We start from the raw sequence: 23103 nt of genomic DNA, 5'->3' as shown, positions 1-23103 counted from the left end.
TGCTTGCAGTATTATGTTTTATCTAAAAACGTTAAATTATCCCGTGATATTATTTGATTGTAGACCTTGTTGGTACTAATCTTAGGGGTTATAGGAGAACAGCCTTACTGTAAAACCTAGATAGCTTGAGTCAGAGCTTCCTCCAGAACCTTTTACTCTTCGCTTGTTTAAGTCCCCAAGACCTTACTCCTGCTCTTGTACTGTCACAGGAGTCTTTGCTCGTGCCAGTATATCCTGGTATAATAACTTTATACTTTGGATTAAAAAGTATAATAACTGCGTGGCAACTTGCGGCGAAATAAATTTAATTTACACACATTCCAAAGTCTTCCGCATTGCCCGTGACAGGCGATTTACTCAAGTATAAAAAGGTCGCCCCAAAGTCGTATTATGGCATGCTTGTTTTCGTGGCCACAAAAAGGGACCTAGCAACTCCGTCTCATTACTATAAATTAAATACGCTGACTCTTTTTATTAAAAATTATGAACTTTTTTGTAGCTATCATCACTCTCCTTGCGGGAGCAGCCATGTCTACACCTGTTAACCTCCGTCAGGGTGTGTGTTGGCGTGTTTGCTTCTCCGAGGAGCCAGACTGCCCGCCTGGATTGGTGCGTATTGTGTACAAGATATTTGTCATTGCAATGAAGACAGTTGCTGATATTTATGCTCCCAAGGTCGCTGAACAACAGGTTCGAACCCGCAATAAATCCAAACGAAGCTATACCGAAGCTAACTCATTAATTCCCAGGGGAGGTGTTGGACTTGCTGCCGTGACTAGAGTTAATAGACTTATTAGCTGGTTAAAGATTGGTGTCAAGATCAGGCCTCTCATTTAAGCATAATACTGCTTCTGTTAAGAACACGCAAGTATTATTGTCCAATTGGCAAAAGGAAATCGTAATACTGCTGCCTAAGTAGCAGTCTTCCAGAAGTATTTAATTATTATTCCGCTCCTTTAGATAGAAAATCAAGAGTCTCTCGTTTTGTCCAAGCTGTACAATACAATCGTGCTGTGTGACAGGAGTAGTAGTGTGAAATTCTTTCACGCCTTACGGAGGCACTCTAGACGCTACCCTTGGATGTATTCGAACCAGTCAATTGTGTTGAAACATGAAACAGCATCACGTGCAGGGTCCAGCCTGCGCCTTTTATAAATAACGTGCCTGGGCGGCATCTCTAGCTTACAGAATAAAAGCACTCTTTTCATCTGTGTTCCGCTGTGACGTTCAACAACTTTCACTGCAGCCTATAAGCTAGGTCGTAACAGAAGGCTTAACTTTGGCGTGCTAAAACAGCTTCGTATCCGGACACATAAACGCAAAGGGCTAGAAAGTGGGGGTTACTTGTTCAAAGATCTCACAAGGCTGTGCCAATACTTATTGACCTTGGACAAGCACACCCCTCTCCAAGAGATATACGTTGAACATAGAAGTCGAGGGCCAGGCCTGAGAAGTCACAGATACCTAAGTAGTAAAGGCCAATAAGAGAAGCCGAGATGGTCTGATTGACTGACATGAGCCAGCCGCATTTAGACGATGCTACCTAATCCCATCATTTTGGCTTTCAAAAATTAAGTTGGGCAAAAGCCAAAAACACCTATGCACCGCAGTAGTCTCAGAAACCTAGTTCTATAATACCGGTGCTACCCGAGCGTAGCATCCGATGCTTCCTTATAAAAGCTCTATCGAGAAACGTCCAATAACGTCCTCCATTTCTAGTCGGCTCTCAATAGACTAGTAGAAGTATATATCTGTCTCTCCATATTATCCGAGTAGTTTACCGTTCCTGTCTTAGAATTTATCTTGGTACCCTCTACTAATATCGCCAAAAGTCTCACATTTAGGTTTACGACGTGGCTGTTTTGGTTGAATTATCGCCAAGCAAACTTTACTTTTTTGTGTAGTTTTTGACCGAAAAACTACGCAACTCTCACGGTCACAATGGTGTACTTATCTATCCACTTCTTCTGTATTTTTGGTCAAGTAAGAATCTCTTCTTATCTTGCAATTTTTATGTTAATATAAGCCCTATAATATTATATCCCGTTTAAAAGATCATGAATAGCTATATAAGTAGCAGGGACGGCACCCGATCTTAACTATTACCGAGCAGGTATTGCCTAACTCAACACGCGGCTATTTCTCCTGCTTTGCCCAACTCTAAACTCTTTCTCCTTTTCTCCCAACACCATATCTCATAATGAAACTTCCAATCATACTTGTCACACTTGGTGGATTAGCTTTGGCCACGCCATTTATGAGCTCAAATACTGGTCATTGTTTCCGCCGCGGCCAACAATGCGGGCCCTCTCCATGTTTTGATTGCGAGTTTGTCCCTTATTGCCATTGTAACTCCCAAACGAATCGCTGCGAATACACCGAGTAACCTTATTTGCTCTATATTGTCACGGTCTAAGAGCACGAAGGACGTCCAGTGCGACTTGGATAAAGCGATTGTTCATAAGGAGAGTAAGAGCTTCCTTTGGAAGCTTTGTGTTGCACCTTTTTACGTGCTGAAAAATGGATGAGAAAAAGTTATTACTATTATAAGTACACAGGTGGATTATGTCAAACGATATTCCGCCCCAGTCAAGGAAGCGTCCTGGCCTACGGTGGGCGATAGGGAATACTGGGACAAAACCCCCCGTGCTGTCATTTCGTTTTAGGTTTAGGCGTTCCTCTGTTTAGTCAGATGAGTACTTGGAGTGGCGGCCAATACTGTAAAAATATATCAATATTATACTTTTAAACCAGTACGTGGAATACAGTTGTGCTGATCCTTCGGGGTATTAATGGGCAGCGGTGATTGAAGTGACTCTCGCAATGTACCGGACCTTCCAGATATAAGTATCAAACCCAGCCGCGTGGACTAGGGTTCCTGGACTAGGTCGCTTTGGAACCTTTGACAGCTTGGCAAATGTCGAAAATGGTCGACCAGTAGATTTGAGTGGCAATTGATGCTGGTCCTGCTCAGTCGCGCTTGCTAAGATGGTTTTGATGGACTACATGTAATTTAAAATAAGTCTGCATGGTGTCAAGTACAAACCCCCCAAAACATAGCTGTGTGATTGGATACTTCCCGTCACATCGCAACCATGTAATTAATTAGAGAGAAAAAATCCGTTTTGAAAAAGGTTCGGAGAGAAGTGTCAAAACAATTTAAACTTGACCAGACGCTAATTACACAACCCAAATTCGCCTTGTGCCCGGCAGATCTTGCCTCTACTTGCAGGTCTGAGCCTTGGGCGCTGATTTCGGTACACTTGTTGGTAGTTGCTCTGGACATCAGCTTGGTAAGCTTCGCCGACAGCGCGAAGGATACTTCACATCAAGGGTCTTGATTTGAACACGGCGCTTTTCTCGCGAACCTCGGCTGGCCTTTTAAATGATCCCGGCCGACTTGGACGGTGCGGCGTTTCAATTGTGCCGTCAGTGGAGACGTTAGCCCGGCCATCGCCCCGAAGTGGAGATGATCTCGGACCCCAAACGTCTGGTTCATCTCCAGTCAATGGCTCATGTGCACATTCCCTGGACCGGCGTATCCCGTATGGCCCGGTGCCGTGTGGTTATGAAGCAATCGGCCATCATGTCGTCCTGGGCTCCCATGCCCCTCGTGGTATGCGGATAAATACCAGTTGACACTTCCCCGCGGGGGGAAAGTGGCGTGCATGCAGGGCGCATCGAAACCGCAAGGTGACTGCACATGTGGTCTCATTGACGCATTCCACGCCGAGTGAGTCACCGGCAGTGTTGCCCAACACCTCAGCCAGCCAACCAAGATGGTCAATTGCCATGATGCCTACCACAGGACCCAACACGAATAGAACCCGCGTATACCTCAACTACATTGATCCTCCCAAAAAAAAACTGCGTCGTTGTTTCCCGCGACTCGATTGCGTAGGAAAAGACCCTTGTAAGTCGTAGTCCAGCAGCTCACACCATTGACACGATGGCATCCAACCCCGAGAAGCAACGCGGCATCCATGGCTCCTGGATTGAAAACGCCGAATGGTGGGACACCACAATGGGCCTTGACGGGAATAAATACTGGCAGGAGCTTCAGAAGCCCAGTCTAGAGAGGCTGGTTCCCGTACAGCCGGGCGGCAGGGCGCTCGATCTCGCCACGGGCAACGGCCTCGTGGCGCGCTGGCTCGCAGGCAAGGGCGCCTGCGTCACCGCATCCGACGGCAGTGAAGAAATGATCAAGCACGCCGCGCGGAGAAGCTCGCCCGACGAGGCGGACCGGATCTCGTACCGCGTTCTGGATGTCACTCTGCCCGAGGCCTTTGAGGACCTTGTCAAATCAGAGTCGGCGGTGAGAAAACACCCAGCCGAACAATTCCATCTACTGGCAAATTTACCTGCTAACCATGTGTTTGTTTGAAAGGAGGGGGGATTCGACATTGTGACGTGTAACATGGCGCTCATGGATATTTCTGACCTCGAGCCGCTCGCGGACGCGCTGCCCAAGCTCTTGAAACGGGGCGGCATGTGCGTTTGATCCCGCCATGCGTCTGAGTGAAATCTCCCAGGATGTACGCTGTGCTAATAGCCGTTGAATCGCAGCTTCTTCGCGACCCTGCTGCACCCTGTGTTCTTCACCTCTGGGGCAACGCGCTTCGTCGAAGTCGTCACCGACGAGGCCACGGGCGAATACTGCAACGCCCGCGGGAAAATCGTCCGCGAGTATCGCGACAAGGCTCCCTGGCGAGGTGTCGCCGTCAACGGCCAGCCGGCGTTCCAGGTAAGCAGCCCGGGGATTCTCGCGGTGTAAGAATGCGGTAGTGAAGAGTGTGGCTTATCGGGACATGCGTAGCTCTACTTCCATCGCCCGCTCGATGTTTTGTTGGGGACCTTCTTCAAGACGGGCTTGGTCATGGATAGCTTGGAGGAGCTGTACTTTGACGAGGCGGACGCGATCAAGGAACGGCCCGAGTCGTCGGCGAATTATACGCAGATTCCGGCCATTATGGCTCTGCGCTTTCGCAAACTCCAGTGACGGGGCCTTGGCCTGCCTTGTTTTGAAATGTGGTTTGACCTGCGTAATGTATATTGATTGAGAAGGTATGAGCTTAGATTCTACGTGCTTCACTTGAACTAGCATGTTTCCATGATCGAATCCAAGCCGCTGCAAAACACATCCATGAATTGGGGGGGCGGCTGTTCCTACTTGCATGCAAAAGATTGCGCAGCCACGCCATGTTTGCAAAACGAATACATCAAAATTCAGCTTCTCTACGTATTTATAATCCGCTCCAGCCAGGCACAGCCAGGCCCAGAGGGCATAAATCGATTCTAGCTCAGAATGAAACAATGATACTCGCACACAGGATGCATCATAACCCACGGCACGTTCACGGAGGGAGACAGGTATCCAAGTAGCTATCAGTTATAGTCTAAGGTATGGCCAACGTGTAAGAAATCCAAGTCTATATGCGCACACTCTTCTTCGGGTCACCGAATGGCTTCCGCAGCCAATCCTCGCGCACGATCCAAGTCAAGCCTCGGGCGCCTCCTCTATCTCGCGCAATCAGGAGCGCTGGATCATGGCCTCACGGTCGGGACCAGTGCCGATGTACTTGATCTGCTCAACTTTAGCAATTGCGGTGCAGGTTAGTATGCGCGACCAGGTACCTACCTTGACTCCGACAAACTTTTCGATGTACTGCTGGTGGTCAGCGCAACTGTTCGTTATGCTAGCCCAGGTGAATATGCTCACCTCAACGTAATCGCGGGCCGCCTTGGGGAGATCGTAGTAGGTCCTCGCGTTAGTGGTCGGCTTTTGCCAGCCTGGCATCTCGTGGTAAACCACCTCAGCTCGGTTCAAAATGTCAAGATCTGCAGGGTAAGAGTCCAGTTCCTGTCCAAACGGTTAGCGTCTCCAGAATCCATCATGATCTCGTTGGCATCACTGACCTCTCCGTCGATCTTGTAAGCTATGGCAATCTTGATCGTTTCGAAAGTATCCAAAACGTCGAGCTGCAGAGTGTTAGAGCGTTTTGACGCGAGTCACAAGCATGCCATGGGCAATGTCTACCTTCGTGAGATTCAGGCTGGTGTAGTAGTTGATCGAGTTACTGTAGTTGACAACAACAAGGTCTGTTTGTGTTTGTCAGTTGTGTTCCCTACTACTCAAGGTTTTGAGGTTGTGCGCACCGAGCCTGAGAACGGTCAGCAAGTTTGTCAGCAACTAGGAGCCGTGATGAAAACTCACCATCCACACCGGCGTCTGCGGCCAGTCGACGTTCCCTAAGTCTTGTCAGCGGTAAAAGCTCGAAACCTCCAGGGCACTTATAGCCTCACCCATTCGCGTCCAATCTCCTGGAGCTTGGTGCCAATCCTGAGGTCATGATTCAGCTTCAGAGTCGCTTCAAGATGGTAATTCGGACGCACTCTTCGGTATCTTCAGTCTTGAAAGCCCCCGCTCCGACACGGGTGGTATCTGTTGCCAGTCAGCAGTGAATTACAGCCTTGGAGCAATCGACATACAAGCCTTGACCACTCCAACCGTCTCTGTGATATTCTTTGGGTTCAGTGTAAGTCCACCAATAATACCAGCAAGCGTAGTACTTGAGGAAGTGACGAACTGTAGTTAATCATGAGTACTAGTGCAAACTGAAGGGCCAGGTTGATGGAAACTTACTGGGTAAGAGCCATAATCAACATCTAGCATCAGTGCCTGTTCAATTGGGAACAAGCACAAGCGCCAGGTCCCAGAACCCCTTGCCTTCATAGGAAATTGGACTGATGCCGATCTACCAGCATCGCACGTGGCGCAGAGGTTGAACGTGAAAATGAAGCCCCGGAATCATCTCAAGAGGGGCTTTCTGAGCACAGTTTGGCTTGAACCTCGAGACGCCATGACTGGGCCTGCTCCGAGTTGATTCTAGGGCGCCATCCTCACGTGAAATTGTCATTAACTCCACTGACCACGCTCGATAACCAACCAGTAGATGGGTAGAAGCCAGGTTTCCGTATGACTCCCGAATCCTGCCGAGGCGTGAACATAGTACACAGTTTGTTACAGCGCAGACCCTTGTAAGATTCCGCCAACAAAGTGATTGCTCAGACGAGCACTATGTTCCGCCCCGAGCTAAGAATCCTTGCGGGACTAGGAAAGAGGACTGGGGACCACGGGCACGGTGCTCGTTCCACCAATGTGTCAGTACTATTCGTTTGATCTTAGGATGAGAACCTTACGTTTGCGCCTTCGATCACAATTTTCGTGTCGCTCTGCTGTGCGGATCTCATGAAGGACACGCCGTCCACGACGTACTTCTTTAGCGTCTCCCTGTACTCGTCGAAACGAGCAAGCTCGGCTTTGATGTCGTATTCGAACAGTTCTCCGAAGCGCTTTTGATAGCCATCGGCTAAGCGCCTCACCTTCTGCTCGAAAAGGTCGGGGTGGAAGACGTCGGTCAATTTGATGCCAGTTCGCTGGAAAAGTTAGCGCGCAGTCCGCTCCCTTGTCGTGACTATCTCTTACCGCTCTGCTTGTCTGATAGCAGGGACCAATGCCTATGGCGGACGTTAGAACTCGTTGCTTCAATAGCGTCGCTAGCACGACGATGACCGAGATTGTCCCCGCTATTGAGATTTGGGAATTCTTGCAATGATGTGACAGAAACAGAAAAGGACAATCCGGCATGGAGTCCTGGGGGTAGCGTACCGCGTCTTGTCGTTCCGATAGCTGCGTCTGGGGTAGACGTTAGCTGCTGTTCCTCAACGACAATGTCGGAAACTATGAAACGAACCCCCGAGTTCCCTTTCCTCGAGACCATCCACTGCGATGTGCAGGTCCAAGAGGACATTGACCCTGTCAGAAACAAGGATCCGGTCATGCACCGCGGTCAGGCCCTTTTCCTCGAGCTCCCGGAGCTCGCTGAAGAAACTTGGGCTGGAGGACAGAGTCAGTCTTCTTGGCATGTTCGGTTGAGAGGCGCGAGCCAGGCGAGACATCAACAAGATTCCGATGTGGTAGTCGAGTTAGGGGTGGAGGATTATATGAAGACTAACACGTGGAATACTACGCCCGAACCGATGAAGTTCATGCTATGGTACTTGTCAGCCTCGCCGTTGCCAGCTTGAACGATCATTAGCCTTGACAAACCATTTTGGGTTAATCAGCCCAGAGGGCAAGAGGTGAAAGCTGCCTCTATGTTAGCAACCGCCCCGTCCTTCCACGTTTGCTGGTTCTCACCTATACGAAACTCCGTTTACACTTTTGCACCCATTAGCATCACAGTATGCATGTATAGATATCGATCGACAGAAAGCGTTCAACCAACCGCACGAGATGCCCAGCGTTAGCCCCACCCTTGACGTTCATTAGCAGATGTTTCGGCGCAAATTTGTCGTTTGGGGATGTTTTAAGCATCGGTGGAAGCCGTTTGGTCGACCGGATTCTGCCTGCGTTGTGCTTACCGCGGCTCGAGCACAGAGTTGCGCCTCCTGGCACTGTCCATCAACCAACTTGCCCTTCTGAGTACGCAGTATCGTTAGTTCCTGGGTGTAATTGGCTGTATTGGGTTCTCCCCGAGTACTCACGCCTTCGTCGCCTGTAGAAGTCCTGGTCAGTATAATGATATCGAACCGATGTCGGTCGGGTGCGGAGGAAGGACGTATTCCAGGCAAGGGAGAGAAACATACCCCATTGGGCCCCAAGAATGACAGTGATGGTCATGTTGCGCAGGATCAAAATTGGCTGTCGTGGGTGCCGCCGTTGAGATTGCAGAGGAGAAAAAAAGACGCGATCCGCACAAAGTTTTAAAGCTGCGGTGCTCGAAAGATGCGTCAGAGCAGCGGTTGAGGGGGATTACGGCATAGGGTTTTCCCGGAGGGGTCATTGGTACTGGTAGGTCCCGGCGGGCCCTTAGGTTCGGGTCCGCGCCGGTAGCCAGGCCGGATAGAGAGCCTACCCAGGTACCTTGGTACTTTATGTATGTACCAGACATAACTTAATCAATCGGCATCTCCATTACCATCCATTTTCGTGTGTCACAGCCGCGCGATTCAGCGGGGTACTTGCACTATGCCCCTCCATCCCACCATCAAGTACTTACCTAGGTACCTAGGTACCTAGGCCGTGCTGCATGCTCCCCTGGCACGTGCAATCTGATCTGTGCGCGGGAACATTGAAGTCTAGACATGTCAACCCTTGTACCTGCCCCGCGACCTCTTGTCGCTGGACTCCCCCTCCCCGGACTGATTATGCCTGCGGAAAGAGCGACACTTTTCGCCTGATTTAGTGGCCTTAGCAGCCTGGCGTTTTCTCAATTTTAAGAGTGTTAAGTTTATATTATTCATATTTTAGGCTAGTTGTTTTGGGACACCATTCACACCTTCCGTATTTTGACGTTTCAATTGATGCAATACATATGAGATGGGAGCTATTTCGGTATCCAGACACCAACAACCCCCTTTGTCGAAATCATCGCAAGCGTCACGCCATATCTCTATCATTCTTGGTACCATCAACTGTACCTACTACCAATGGCCATCCAATCCTTGGCCAAAAGCCGCCTGTCTATAAGTACATGTGTCGATAGCTACCAGATGCCCATCGCCGTTTAATAGGTGTAGCAGTCTTTCTGTTTGGTATACCTTTATGATCATGATTCCTCCTCTTTTGCCTTCTTGCCCAGGTCCTTTGCGGGACCACAGTCCAATACCTGGCCCTTTTCAAGGCGGAGACACCAATTTGCGTCCTCGACAGCCTCGAGTCTGTGAGCAATGGTGATAACAGTACTCTTGGACAGCCCCTCTCGTAGGACTTTTTGGACTGTGGCCGCAGTCCCGCGATCGATTGATGCTGTCGCTTCGTCTAGGATAACTAGTCCACTCTTTCGCAAAACTGCGCGTCCGATACCAACCAACTGCCGCTGTCCTTGGCTAAGATTTTTCCCACCGGCGTCGATTTGCGATGTTAACCCCCATTCCTTCCCAAGAACATTTTGAATCGCATTTTCGCACTCCTCATCGGAAAATTTACCCTCTGGGTCGATATTATCACGCAGAGTTCCCGGGAACAGTGTAGGGTCTTGCTGAATGAATGTGACACGGTTTCGAAGAGCAGTGCGGTTGACCTTGGCCAGATCCATGCCGCCAATTTTTACCGTGCCTTCGGATGCCGTCTCTGTCACCAGCAGAGCATTGGCTATGGTGGACTTTCCTGACCCAGTTCTACCTAGCACCGCGCACGTAGATCCTCCCGGTATCTCAAAAGTGACCTTTTTGAGGACATTGGGCAGTCCCTCGGCGTATTTGAAGGACATGGACTCAAATTTGACGTCGTCACATGGCCTAGGCCAATCTGCAGGTGGCTCCTCATCGCCATTTGGCTCCTCTGGGATCTTGTCAAGCATGCCAACACGCTCCAGCGATACTGCGTCTAGTTGAAGCTGGGCAAATTTCTCGCAAAGCTGTTGAATAGATGCCATAGAAATTGACGTCTGCGTCAACACAAATCCAATCGCGCTTGCTGGAGTGCCGCGCCAAATCATGAAAATAATCAGGGCAGCACGAGTGCAGGCAGACGATATACTGAGCCGAAAGTCGAGCCAGAAAGCCATGCTCCAGAAAAAGTGATCCTGCTTCTGGAAGTCATCCACTGCATCCAAGTGCCGGTCCTGGAAACGACCTTCTACGCGAAGCGCTCTAATAGTGACAAGGCCGTCCTGCATAACGCCAATATTGGCAATGATGGGCGTGAGATATCGCATTTCCATGCGTCGCAAGCTGCGTGAAATTGGAACGTAGATTCTGAAAAAGTAAACGAATAGGACAGCGACGGCGCCGAGAATAATGAGAAGCATTGGCTGGTGTGTTGCAATACCGACGATGCTCAAAACTAGAGCAATGAAATTATAGACGAAGCCTTCCAGTGGTGCCAAAATGCCACCATCAACCATACCCATATCAGAAACGAGTCGGTTTTTAAGCTGTCCGGTGGGTGTGGTGTCGTGATATCTGAAGGTGGCTTTGCTCACTCGGCCGATGGCAGCTTTGAAAATGCCTTGAGCTGCATCGATAGAGATCTTGGCTAGCAGCAGTTGGGCGATACCGTATGATATGGTCTGTCCGAGTGCAAGACCGCCAAACACAGCGAGCCAGATTTGGGGAAATTTTTGGGGATTTGGAAGACTCCAATAGCCTCTTGTAGATATCACACGATCTTTCGCCGTTTCATTTCCCCACGACTCAAGCAATGACGCTTCAGAGACATCGCAGTATCTGGAGATTCCGTAGAACAGTGCTAGGAATGCCCACATATACAATCCACCAGCCCTCATATAGTTCAAATAGACTGTAAGGGGCACGCTTCCAGTCTCTGAAGGCTCTTCCGGTGCCTCCTGCAAATCCTCCTCCTCCTCTTCGTGGGTTTCATGGGTCGGTTCAAGTTCTTCCACTATGGTATCTTGAGATGTAGCATGATAGGGATGCTCAAGTTCATCTTTAATTTCCGATTGAGATAACCTCCTAGCGGTCCCATCATCCATATCAATGACTTGATTAGCAATGCGAAGAACCAGGTCATCGCGATGCGTCACCATCACAATAGTGCGTTCCCTGGCCAGAGGGCCCTGTAAAAATCGTCGTACAATATTGCTCGCAGTGTCGTGATCCAAAGGAGCAAGAGGATCATCCAAAAGAAGAATTCTGCATGGACTGTATACGGCTCTGGCCAAAGCAACTCTGGCTTTCTGGCCCCCAGATAACCCAACACCGCCTTCCTCCAACTTGGTAAGATCACCATCGGGAAAAGCTGCAAGGTCAGGTCCTAGCGCACAAGCATGCAGGACTTGTCGGTATCGGGCGGCATCGAAACCATGATGAAAGACGATGTTCTCTCGAATCGTCTTATTCTGTAGCCATGGAAGCTGTTGTGCATAACCAACCGGTTCATCTGGTCGAAGAAGATCGCCACCATGCAACTCCATTTCGTTCAAGGCTGCAAGCAGGAGGCTAGATTTGCCGGAGCCAACTTTTCCTCGGATAATCGTGAGTCCTTTGCCAAATTTGAGATTGAGCTGAGAAAGAACCAAGTGATTGGTGGAGGGCCAAGCGAATGAGGCGCCATGAAATTCGATATCACTAGCGTCTGTAATGCCAAGAGAATCTTCGTCCCGATCTGGTTCTTCCATGTATTTGTTGACACGTTCGACAGGAATTACTGCCTTCCAATAAGCAGTGATAAGATCGAACGCTTCTTTGAGACTCGCCTCCAGTTGGTTGAAGAGCTGCAAAGACGGCCAAATAACGTCGTTTGGAAGACCTTGTCGGAGAATCAGGGTGTATAAGCAAATGCTGGCAAAAGGGTAAGCCGAGCCTCCAGCGACATTTGTGGTGGATATCGCTGCAATTACCCGTGCAATCTGCAGTCGCTTCAGCATCTCCATGGTTCGAAACTTGAAGATTCTAGCACTCCAAGAAGATGTCCAGCCGTTGAGCTTCAAAGGTCTACTAGCTTCTACAAAGTGGGCCACAGCTTGTGCGCGCTTGTCAGAGTGCGCGGTCCTGGAACGTTCCAGTTGAACGACCTTGCGAACGAGGAGTGAGTTGCTGGTCAGGAAGAGGATCATGAGTCCAAGGCCGACACAGGACGGCCAACCCATGATGTCGATGAGATAGTAAATTGTAACAATAACCTTGATTGGCTGCGACATGAGCTTTGGAAAATCCCAGAAGCGTTGAGAAATCTCGTAGGTATCTCCCCGAACAAGATTGACGACCTTTGCATTTGATGCAGGGGTTGCTTGTGTAGGAGTCGACTTGACCCTGTGTTTGCGTCCACAGCAGCAGCTAAGCCATCCTCTTCGTAAGGTATTATTTGGCCTTGTCAGTGTTCCGACACTGTCTTCTTCTGGACCCTTTTCGGTGACATCTGATCCTGGGACGGCCCGGGTAAGGAGTTTGCCAAATAGCGCAATAAAGGTCTCGCCCCTAGATCTTTCGTAGGCCTTGCGAGAGTACCAAGAGGATGTCGTTTTGGAGATCTGTCGCATAAAATCCACACATAGCATTACCGCGCACCAAAAGTAGGCTTCGGTTGGGTTACCATTGTCCAGCGCACTGTAAAGCCGGCTGGTGAGGCGAATGTTGGATACCTCAGCGAGTTTCTCAACGATAGCAAGAGTAGTCGCAATGGATAAATCGAGACCATTTGCTTCGATCAGGCAGGGGAGAAGCTTTCCCTGGAGTTCGCGGAAGGCTAGATAGAGGCGTGTATGTTGGAAATCATGTGGTAGTTGCCACACATCTTCGACGGTGATTTCTTTCTTCCGACAGAGCCGGGCAAGCGGGTATACCCACGTCATAGCCCAGAAAGTGAAGAGTGTGAGGTTATCTTCCGGGCTTCGAACATGATGAGATGGGGGGAGCTTCGGGTTTGCAATGTCTTCAGCATCCCAAGCTGGGTTTCGAAGTGGCATGCTGCCAATCGAAACGATACCGAACAAAGAGAGAGCCAGTCTTGCAACGCGAAATGGATCGATGGACCGAAGATGGTGGTCCAAGAATTGGGCGGAATAAATACCCATACCGGAGCTCAAGACGAGAAAATACTGCAAGAGCAAAATCCGAGGTGTGCTAGTGGGCCGGTCCAAAGCAGTCATGAATAGAATAGACATCCAGGGAACAATATCGAGAATGCCCCGGCGCTCATTCGGGGCGAGGCAAATCGGTACAACCGACAGGATAAAGCCAGAAATAGAGATTAAAGCAAGAATTAGAGTCCAATGTGTCCAAGCCTTGCGTTTATTTGACGCATGGCCTTCTTCTCTGGCAAAAGGCTGAAGCCATCGAGGAAGGAGACGCTGGAGTCGATTGCGAAAGACATAAAGAGAAAATGTCGCAACTGAGATTACACTCAGCGTGATTAAGATACTCGCATCTGTATTTGACATGCGAAGATTGGGTCTGAAGGTTATGCCACCGATTGAAAGCTGGCCACCAACGCGAAAGCGAGGAGACAGGCTCTTTGAATCAAGCTCGGCAGCATTGGTGAGGGCGGCCATGTTGAACAGTTGTCATTCAGTAAAGGTCATTTGATGGTCATCTGAATAGCTTCAATGATGGGAGAGGAAAAGGGATTAGAGAGACAAGACCAGAATGACCTGGCTGGAAAGACGTCAAAATATGTACTCTCACCGCTGGGCGTCGCATCAGCAATTGCTTCCACGTCGTAAAGCTTGAACGCCTAAAAATGCTAAAGGAATTCAAAGTTTATAGCGGTACGAAGGCTCAGACGTTCCCAAGCCTAGTTCATACTATTGGTAAGTATAAATCAAGCCAAGTCTATCTGGCATAGTCCAGCCTTGCCGTGACTAGATCGTGATGCCGGCGCTTGGCGGGGTGCTTCCATCAAGTACGCAGCGGGCCATGCATTGACGGCGCCAATTGACTACTCCAGGCGGAGAAATGACAGTCAGAGACACAGAGATGCCAGGCGACAGCAGCTGATCAAAACGAACAAAGCATTCCGCCTCGTAATTGATGCCAAGGGCAGGCTCGCGATACCGCAATGTCCCAAATGCCGAAGTTGGGGTAGAATATAAAAGTGGGGATCGTGAATTCTAAGCGACGCAATCAGAGGCGTCGATGGACCCGACACCGCAAGTCCTTGGAGGTCCATCATGTGGAGATGCGGGATGTACTAAGTTGCGTGCTGAGTTGGTTCCGTCCTATGGTTAATGACCCGTGGGTGTTGAGCCGGCTATGCAATAGGCGAACAATAAGAAAGACCGTGCCGAACAAACGAAGTTTCTCGGGGTTTGAGTTTTGGGGATCGCTTGGTCTAAAGCGAGCGGGAATTCAATTTTCAATCTCCATGGCCCTGGCATCGCCTAGGGCCGGAAGGCGCAGGCGCCACTCCTGCCAGGTTTTAGCCATTTGCCAACATTGAAGATTGCAAGCACAGACCATTGCTCAGCTCCAGATGTCAGTTTGCACCCGTCACGTCTAGGTGCGAATAGAGTCAAGAGGCAATACGACTTCCATTTCATCGCTACATGCTAGGCAAACCATTGGCATACCCGATGCCTTCACTCCTTATCCCGACAATTTGTTTTCACAGTCCCCTGTCCGCGGGGTTAAATCATCAAAGCTCCACCCAGCATTGCCATGCACACAATAGTCAACGCACCACCCCATCCCGCGCTGGTGAGGGACCAAGCATGAAGCGATGATGCAGCACCCGAGTGTGTAGCTGTCGAGGAAGCCGACGTCTTTGATGCAGTACTGGATCCAGAGCCAGATGTAGGTGTAGATGATGAGCCACTGCCCACGAGTGCAGTGAGCTTGGAATCGTCGGTGAACGAGGCCTTGACGCTTGACGCATTCACGCAGGCAGACGGCTTGTCACCCTTGCCATCGACAAAGTTGACAACAGCGCACTACACGGTACGATATACATTAGCATCTTCTCGGACAAGGCAGCGGCCAGCTCACTCACCTGGTACAGAAGACCATCCGTCGCAGACGAAACGACACTAAGAACACCCTTCTTGCCGGCGTATTTGCTGGGCACTGTGACTTGAGGCTCACAAAAGTCTCCCAACCCGCTCTGTTGCACAATGGGGAAGATCTGTTCCCAACCGGATTCAGCCTTCTCATCAGTGGTGACGCGGAAGAGCCAATTGCCTTGAGGGTGGGTGAGCTTCACGGAGATGGCATCACCGCCCACGTGAAAATCGACCAAGTCCTTGGACAAGTCTGGTGTAAATCCACCACAGGGAGCATTGCCTTCATTCGAGTCGTCGAAGCCAATGGATTTGGGGTAGTTGAGGAGAAAGTGGGCGGATCCCAGGCCGCAAAGGGCGGACAGCAGTGCAAAGGACTTCATGGTCATAGAATCGGCAAGCTGCGTGAAAGCTAGACACGGGACGTATGGGACACGGTGACGATGGAAAAGTAGGCCGGATGGTTGGGATGGGCGTCACAGCCTTATAGCGAAAGCTTGGGAAAGGTGGGCGTAACGAACAAGTAACCCAAGGAGGGCCAGGGGATAGGTCGGCTTTACGGCCTGCTCCAGGAAAATGACATTCTTGGCCGAGCTCTGTCAAGCTGCAGATCGCCTACTGATGGCCTTGTCCGGCACGGCATCACGGAGCTCGGCCTCGTGGACTGCTGCAGGGAAGCGCCACTTTGTCGAACTATCCATGTCAACGGCACAGACGTTCCGGATGAGCAGCATAACCCAGGCATCAAGACAAAAGTCAAAGCGGACCATCGCGGCCATGGTGTTGAGGGGCAAGTCGGTGCAGGATATTCACACCGGAACCAGCGGTGGGTCTGGCGTTGGGCTTGGACTAGGATCCCGCATTTGACGTTGACAGTCCAATCAGGGCCGCCACATTTGGGGCAAGTGAGTATGTTTGAGCAAGTTTGTTTCGTGAGGCTGGAGGGAAACCAGCTCAGTCCTGGGGTCTCAGACCCAAGCCCACATTGGGGATGGATGAACAGCTGCCCATCTCGCATTGTTCTGCATGCAGTGGGCCCTGAAAAGAATATTCGGGGAGCAGTGACGCACATAAGCACAAGTGCGGGCTGGATAATGAAGAAGTGTCTACGGAGTACCGATGACACTGGCAGATGGTCAAACTAGTAGGTCTTCAAGGGTCGCTCATTGTGACAGACGCCTTGACTTTTGCCTTCGACACCCTATGCGCTTCATTGGCGGTCGGCGCTTGACCTCCAACCTAGTCAAACCGTGAGAAAGTTTCATCCTCAGCCATCAGACTTTGGGAAATTGGTTTGTGACTGGGAAATTTGCGGCGCATAAAAAGACGGCTTGTTGAGACAGAATTCGTGAGACGGCCCGCCGACACTCCACCAAGCCGCCAACTCCCTCCCGAAGCCATCCGGCTCTCTTCTCGGTCGTCCTCGACAAAACACACAAATCAAGTTTTCCCCGATTATTCGATCCCTGGTATCGCAAACCAGAATCCCCAGGAATCATGGATATGGGAGATATGCACATGCATGATGCGGGCTTAGGCATGGACTACAACTACGCCTTTGCCCGGGACTACTGGTATATTATTGCCGTGGTGGTTGGCGGCTTGACCGCGCTTCGAGGCATAGAGATATATACAGGTAAACAAAGGTACAGTGCGTGATAAAAAGTTTCTCTGCGATATGCATTCTAAGTCTTCGAAACAGGTTAAAGGCTTGCAAGGAAACCTCGATAGAACATGCCACGAGACCAGGGAATCATGTCAGCCAGGCGTGGGCTACCGCAACCGCCATCACCCGCGAGATGAGCCATCCGCAATTGTACGTATCGAGAGTCGGTTTTCGATGGGCTACGCCGCCGCCGTTGGGAAGGATCATGGTCCTTCTGTGCTACTGGGCCATGATTATCTACTTCATGTCCTGGAATGTTGTCAAGAACGACGCGTATTTCTGGGAACGCATCGGCTATCGAAACGCTTGGGTATCCATAATGCAGCTGCCCTTTATCTTCCTCCTCTCCATGAAGTTCAATATAGTGGGCTTTTTGATTGGGAGTAGCCACGAGCGACTGAATTGGCTTCACCGTTGGGTTGCGCGAACCATGTTTGTCACCGCGACAGTCCACGGCTGGCATTTTTGGACCGAATGGGTACGGGCAGACTTTCTTGAGTATGAATTGTCCATTATGCCTCTAGTCAGATACGGACTTGGCGCATGGGGAGTACTGCTCTTCAATGTGGTTGTCGGGTTTGTGCCCATCCGGAGAATGGTGTACGAAATTTGGCTGATACAACACGTGCTATCATCTGTCGCCATGCTGGTGCTCCTCGGTTTTCACATTCCGGCCGACGCACGGTACTTGCTGTGGATGTCGGTGTCGTTCCTGGCGTTCGATAGAGCGGCGAGGGGGGCATTGACAGCCTGGCAGAATACCCGATGGAAGCCAAGCACGTCGGCTTGTGAAGGGATGAGGCGATTAGGACATAGCATGTCCTCACGAGCCATAGGCGACTCAATCACCGTGCTGACCATCAAGGATGTTCATTTCAAGTGGCATGCGGGACAACACATTTACCTGTGGATTCCTCGGCTCGGCTTTTTGGAATCCCACCCATACACCATTGCGTGTGCGCATCAAATCAAGGGCTCGTGCTGTTGCAACAGTATACAGCTCATTATCCGGTCACACGGGGGATTTTCGAAACGCATCCATAATTTTGCTGTCAAGAACCCGGCCAAGACCCTGACTGGATATGTATTGGGGCCATTTGGAGTAACAACCAGATGGGAGACATTTGAGACTCTTGTTCTGATCGGAGCATCAACGGGGGCAAGCTTCACAGTGCCCATCATGGAGTATGTTGCCTACTCAGAAAACACGTCATGCGTGCGGAGATTGGAGATGACACTGGTGGCAAGAACGGCGGAGGAGATGGAATACTACGTGGAAAGGGCTAGAGATGCTGCCAGGAGCGCGCAGGAGAAGGGCATTATGGTACGATTGCACATTGCCATCACAGGCGGCTATTCAGAAACGGATTCCGGAGTACCGCTTGTTCAGCTTCGACGGGACGTCAAGGACGGCTCAACAGAAGGCTCAATAAAAGAAAAGGCAGCCGCCTCGTACTCTGGGAAATCAGTGGAAGACGGTCTACGATCCAGGAGTAGAAACTCATGCTCGAGCACGTCTCGCAACAGCACATCTACTGTGGACATGGTGCGCGAGTACGCGTCCAGACCAGATATTGAGGCTCTACTCCGTGAGCCTGTTGAACAAGCATGGGGGGAGACGGCAGTGGTGGTATGCGGAGGAAAGGAAATCGTGGCGAGGACGCGAAACTGTGTTGGCAAATTAAGTGATGAGCGGGCGGTACACAAGGGGACAGGCGCACAGGGTATCTATTTGCATGTGGAAGAGTACGCATTTTGACGGAGTTTTGACAGTTGGGCAGCGTTTAATTGATTTGGATCTAGTATGAGAAACTCTTTTGATGAGGCGTGCGATTGTAACGGCAGGAAAGACGTGGTTGAAGCGAGAGGATCTCGTTGGAGAAACCCTAATCAGAGCGGAAGCCAAGAGATGCCAAAGGGTCCAGATGCCAACGGTAGCTCAAATGTAAGATTCCTCACGCGTCGGCCAGGACAGATGAGCATCGTGCTCGCCAATAAGCTCCAGTCTTGGCTCTCGGCCAAAAAAAGAAGACGGGACCCCCCTGCTGTGGCTGTCCAGTCCCCAACGCACGACGAACAACAAGGCTCGTCGTGTGCCCACGCAGCAGCAGGCCAAGACGCCAAGCAAAAAGGCTGACAGATGGACAGAATGAATGCCGTCGTGCGTACCAGCCACAGAGCAGGCGACCAGAGCCGTCGCTTGACCGCAACACGATGACCACCCACCGCAGCACCGCGAACAGACAACAGCAAACGGTCAAGTCTGGTTGCATGGTGACTCTGGCACAGCACAAGGCTGACGTTCCCTCATGGCGGCATGGCACCTCCCTGGCTGGGCGACGCTCGCGCGGACAGCGGCCCGCGGCGCAGCGTGGGCGACGGACGTGGCGGCCATCGTGGTGCTCTGCTTCGTTGCGCAGAAATGGACGGCGACGTGCGGGGCCGTGGCGCCAGGAATCATCGGCGTGAGTATTCAATGTTCAGTCTTGACTACTACTATCCCCTTGCCCCCTTGGATGTATGGTCTGGCCTGGCGTCTTCAATGTTCTGACAAGCACGGGGCTCGCAGGCCGTCATCGCCCTGCTCAGCGATAGCTGGCAGATGGTCGCGTTTGCCGACCGCCGGCTGGGCGTGGCGCCCACGAAGCCGCACCGGACGCTCATGCACGACGTCTTCTCGCTGGCCGTCACGCTCGGCGGCGTCGCGCTCATGCTCGTGTCCAACGTGCCGGGCGGGGAGGGCCGCGATCCGGCCAGCCACGCCGGCGACGAGGGGCCCGGCGCCGGAGGAATCGCCCTGCGCCGGTCGACCATGGCGTGGCTGGGCCTGTGGTTGCTCACCGTCATCATGTGAGTGTCTTTGTTTTCCCCCGTCCGACGGCGGCGCGGGCTGATGGCGAGCAGAGTCTTTCGCGTTGGGTTTGCGGCATGGTCCTGTGCCGACTGTTACAAGGAGTATCAGCGCGATGAGAGGCACGCTTCGAGGCGGGCCGACGCCGAGCAGGGGCCGTGAAGAGGAGCACTTGCTGATGGGATGCAATTGGGCTGTGTGTCTCGGCTCCCGGCGTGGCGGCCGTTGGGACGCGTATACATCCCATACGGACCTGCCGTGAACTGCATCCGGCATCCCCTCATGGTGGCCGTGACGCAGGGGTCATGGTGTATTTGCTGGGCTGGAGATGGCAAAAGACGGATGGAGCTGAGAAGCCTGACGGGCAGCTACATGCGCCGGTTGACGGCTGCGGTTTTGCGGTTATTGAGACCATGCACGTGGCCATGCAACACTTTCCCCGCGCTCAATACAGTCGAGATACATGGAGAAACAGGTCGACGGGTTGGGTTTCGCCTGCAGATGGAAATCCGGGTGTGTGCGTCTCGGGCGGCGGACAAGCCTCCCGGTCCCGCGATCCCATCTCCGGTCTCATGGGCTCGTGTCGGTTCTGGATTTGGTTTGGATTCTAGGTTTTGATGACATGTACATATGTGATTGCTCACAAGGCCAACCTGGCAATTCGTCACTACATGTTAACAGGTCTGGTGCTAGAGCTTTCCCCGCTCAGTTGACGGCTTATCACGAGTCTAGGCGCGGCCCGACTCGGCCGAGCATGCTCGACATTGTATATGTAGCAGTAGCTTCTTCCATTGCAAAATACATTACACCGTCCCACGTCATTCCCACGTCTTGTCCACGTCTGGATTGCCAAGAAAAGTGCCCGCAAAGGATGCCAGCCCGCCATGGCGTCTCGGCGCGGCTGAGGTCGCACTTGCGCGACCGCACCGGTCGGATTGGGCCGAAGCATCGAGCGCAACATTGAAGCCATCAATGTACATGGTGCTCGGCCGTGTGCTGCCCTCTCGCCAGTTCGCTAGAGGCCGCTAACTGCGATGCCGAGCCAAACAAACGGCGACGCCGGCGTAGCTCCATGCTACTCGTATGTGAGTTACTCATGGGCAAGCCACGACCAGAGTCACGGTTGTACGGTGTCACTGATGAGGTGCTCTTCTCGCGGAACTGTAATACGAGGGGCGTGTTGACTTTTTATGTTTATCACTTCGTCGGGTGCGGATGGCAGGGGTTGCGCTCCTAGGTTTGTTGTTCGAACTATTGATCCCTTTGATGTGCGCAGGCAATTTTCGTAACGGACAGAGGTTGTAGCTGATAATAATTACTTATTTAAATAATATATGTGTACTTATTAAGAGAGTATATGATAATAAATGGTATTAAGATTTTACAAATACGCAAGTATATAAGAATATATTAGTTATTATTGCTGATAACAAGTATCTTCAAGTACATATGTATCCTTAAGTATCATGAAAAAAGTGGGTTGAATACATCAATTGGAGCTGCGCACATTCAGAGGGATTTACTTCTGTGACACCGTGGTCGTGTTACGTCTGGTTCTACAGACGTGACAAGCTGCCGGGTTGCGACCGGAGTCGCACCGGACAGGTTCTACAGAGTACAGGTGCCGCAAGGGCAAGGAAGGAAAATCTAGCCGGGTACCAGACATATGTACAGCTTCACCATCGGTCCCCTTTCCCGGCGGCAAGGTTTTCTCGGGCCACGAGCCCTTTTGACGGCGGCGGCGCATCCTATCATGTCTTGTGTTCTGTGACCATAATTTCATGACGGCCAAGCGCATCCTGTTGAAAGCACGGCGTGCTGGCTATGTGAATGGCAATGTGCTGCATGTGCGCCTGTCTCTGCTCCTCTTGCCATCTCGGCGTAACTGTGAGTAGCAAGGCGCGCCGTAGTCGTGCGTGCTACCAGACTATATTGGCCACATTGTACATACGTCACCATTTGGCCTGTGCGAGATGATTCATTCGGCTTGTGCCGCCAAGCGCGAGCCGGCCGCCGCGCCAGGGAGCAAACATGGCTACAACGAGCGAGGTTTGCCGACGCAACTAGTACCGGGCCTAAGTAAGACATGTAAGCAATGACGGCGTGTCGCGCGTTGGCACCCGGTCACGAGGTCGTTGGTTCCTGGGAGAGACGAAGTACAAGATGCCGCCGGTCCAACATTGAAGTGACGAGGTGGGTGAGTGGCCGCCACCCGCGACATGGGAAACTTGGAGGAGATCCAATGGACCCTCCCCGCTCGGGGGATGCATGAAATCATCAGGCAGGGGAGCCAGGTGCCGGCTTGGGCTCGATTCTGACTGGCCGGCCCCTGGAGACGGCGCAAAGGTGGCGGAGGACACAAAGAGATTGCCGTGCAACAATGGCTCCAATCAGCAGGCTTTCCAGGGGTGCTGCAAGGGTCTGGTTGTACATATGTACAAGATTCTGGGAGACCTACCGAGTACAAGAGGAAGGATTGACGTCTTGCCCGGGTTGGCCGTTCTTGGGATGGACTGACATGCTGCTCTGGCTGTGCGTGAGGGACGGCGATAATTACTGAGCCAGGGACGAGCTTGACCCTTGCCCGCTCCTCATCATTGACACGCGCCTCGTCCAATCTCAGGACCGACTTTGACTTTCTCGGACGAGGCGTCGTGTAGCCCCGGCCCAACATCCCAAGTAACCGCCGTCGGTGAATCCGTAGATTCACAGGCTGGTTAGCCGAACATTCAACCAGATGTCTTCCATGCACACGGAGGACGTATGAGTGATGGGGTGCCTGTGTTTGCTGCATTGCCTTCTCCCCGGCCGGTCTCAGCCACTCATCACCGATGCAACACATTTACCCCCCATCAGACATATATTTCTACTCGTGTCTGTTCCTCATTCTCCTTCTCCGTCTCGTCCATGTTTTCTGTTTCCGTTGAAAGCTCACTGGGCGTCGTCGGACAATCCCGCCTGTATACCAGCTCCGAGTTGGCTCCGTGACTGGGCTTCTCATCCAACTCGCATAAAACCCCCGAGTATACATTGAGCCAGCCTTTTTCTCTTCTTTTCTCGAACCAAGGCTCCCCGTCCACCAACACCGTCGCCCTTCCTGGCAGCCACCAACCCCCTTTGTGCCGTGT

The 23103-nt window shown here is 51.5% G+C and overlaps 6 protein-coding genes across 6 annotated transcripts; 3 read left to right on the top strand and 3 right to left on the bottom strand.

Annotated features, from left to right (window-relative positions):
* Positions 1 to 3949: 3949 nt before the first annotated feature.
* On the top strand, positions 3950 to 4999 carry ubiG (Ubiquinone biosynthesis O-methyltransferase; the record flags this gene model as incomplete). Its single annotated transcript, XM_014693317.1, has 4 exons — positions 3950 to 4315; positions 4388 to 4491; positions 4567 to 4744; positions 4817 to 4999. 4 exons carry the CDS (start codon positions 3950 to 3952, stop codon positions 4997 to 4999), a joined length of 831 nt encoding a protein of 276 aa, XP_014548803.1.
* Positions 5000 to 5530: 531 nt separating this feature from the next.
* Positions 5531 to 8683, bottom strand: ADNS (Adenylosuccinate synthetase; the record flags this gene model as incomplete). The annotated part of the gene is made up of 21 exons (XM_066129797.1): positions 5531 to 5584; positions 5639 to 5665; positions 5720 to 5860; positions 5917 to 5979; positions 6038 to 6099; positions 6133 to 6161; positions 6215 to 6249; positions 6304 to 6340; positions 6394 to 6442; positions 6490 to 6586; positions 7201 to 7437; positions 7487 to 7518; positions 7670 to 7696; positions 7755 to 7897; positions 8017 to 8052; positions 8111 to 8149; positions 8201 to 8221; positions 8289 to 8317; positions 8425 to 8481; positions 8548 to 8558; positions 8650 to 8683. The coding sequence occupies 21 exons, from the start codon at positions 8681 to 8683 to the stop codon at positions 5531 to 5533; spliced, it is 1260 nt and encodes a 419-aa protein (XP_065985920.1).
* Positions 8684 to 9611: 928 nt separating this feature from the next.
* On the bottom strand, positions 9612 to 14015 carry abc4_0 (ATP-binding cassette transporter abc4; the record flags this gene model as incomplete). Its single annotated transcript, XM_014693318.1, has 1 exon — positions 9612 to 14015. One exon carries the CDS (start codon positions 14013 to 14015, stop codon positions 9612 to 9614), a length of 4404 nt encoding a protein of 1467 aa, XP_014548804.1.
* Positions 14016 to 15048: 1033 nt separating this feature from the next.
* Positions 15049 to 15841, bottom strand: G6M90_00g017240 (uncharacterized protein; the record flags this gene model as incomplete). The annotated part of the gene is made up of 3 exons (XM_014693319.2): positions 15049 to 15077; positions 15143 to 15392; positions 15452 to 15841. The coding sequence occupies 3 exons, from the start codon at positions 15839 to 15841 to the stop codon at positions 15049 to 15051; spliced, it is 669 nt and encodes a 222-aa protein (XP_014548805.2).
* A 1114-nt stretch (positions 15842 to 16955) lies between these two features.
* On the top strand, positions 16956 to 18883 carry FRE7_0 (Ferric/cupric reductase transmembrane component 7; the record flags this gene model as incomplete). Its single annotated transcript, XM_014693321.1, has 2 exons — positions 16956 to 17104; positions 17161 to 18883. 2 exons carry the CDS (start codon positions 16956 to 16958, stop codon positions 18881 to 18883), a joined length of 1872 nt encoding a protein of 623 aa, XP_014548807.1.
* A 550-nt stretch (positions 18884 to 19433) lies between these two features.
* On the top strand, positions 19434 to 20137 carry G6M90_00g017220 (uncharacterized protein; the record flags this gene model as incomplete). Its single annotated transcript, XM_014693322.2, has 3 exons — positions 19434 to 19589; positions 19694 to 19974; positions 20029 to 20137. 3 exons carry the CDS (start codon positions 19434 to 19436, stop codon positions 20135 to 20137), a joined length of 546 nt encoding a protein of 181 aa, XP_014548808.2.
* Between the last annotated feature and the right edge of the window lie 2966 nt (positions 20138 to 23103).

The sequence above is a fragment of the Metarhizium brunneum genome, chromosome 1 (assembly GCF_013426205.1).
Source record: "Metarhizium brunneum chromosome 1, complete sequence".
Classification (NCBI taxonomy): Eukaryota; Fungi; Ascomycota; class Sordariomycetes; order Hypocreales; family Clavicipitaceae; genus Metarhizium; species Metarhizium brunneum.
Note: the sequence above shows the minus strand (reverse complement) of the source record. Positions and strands in the feature narration are given on the sequence as shown.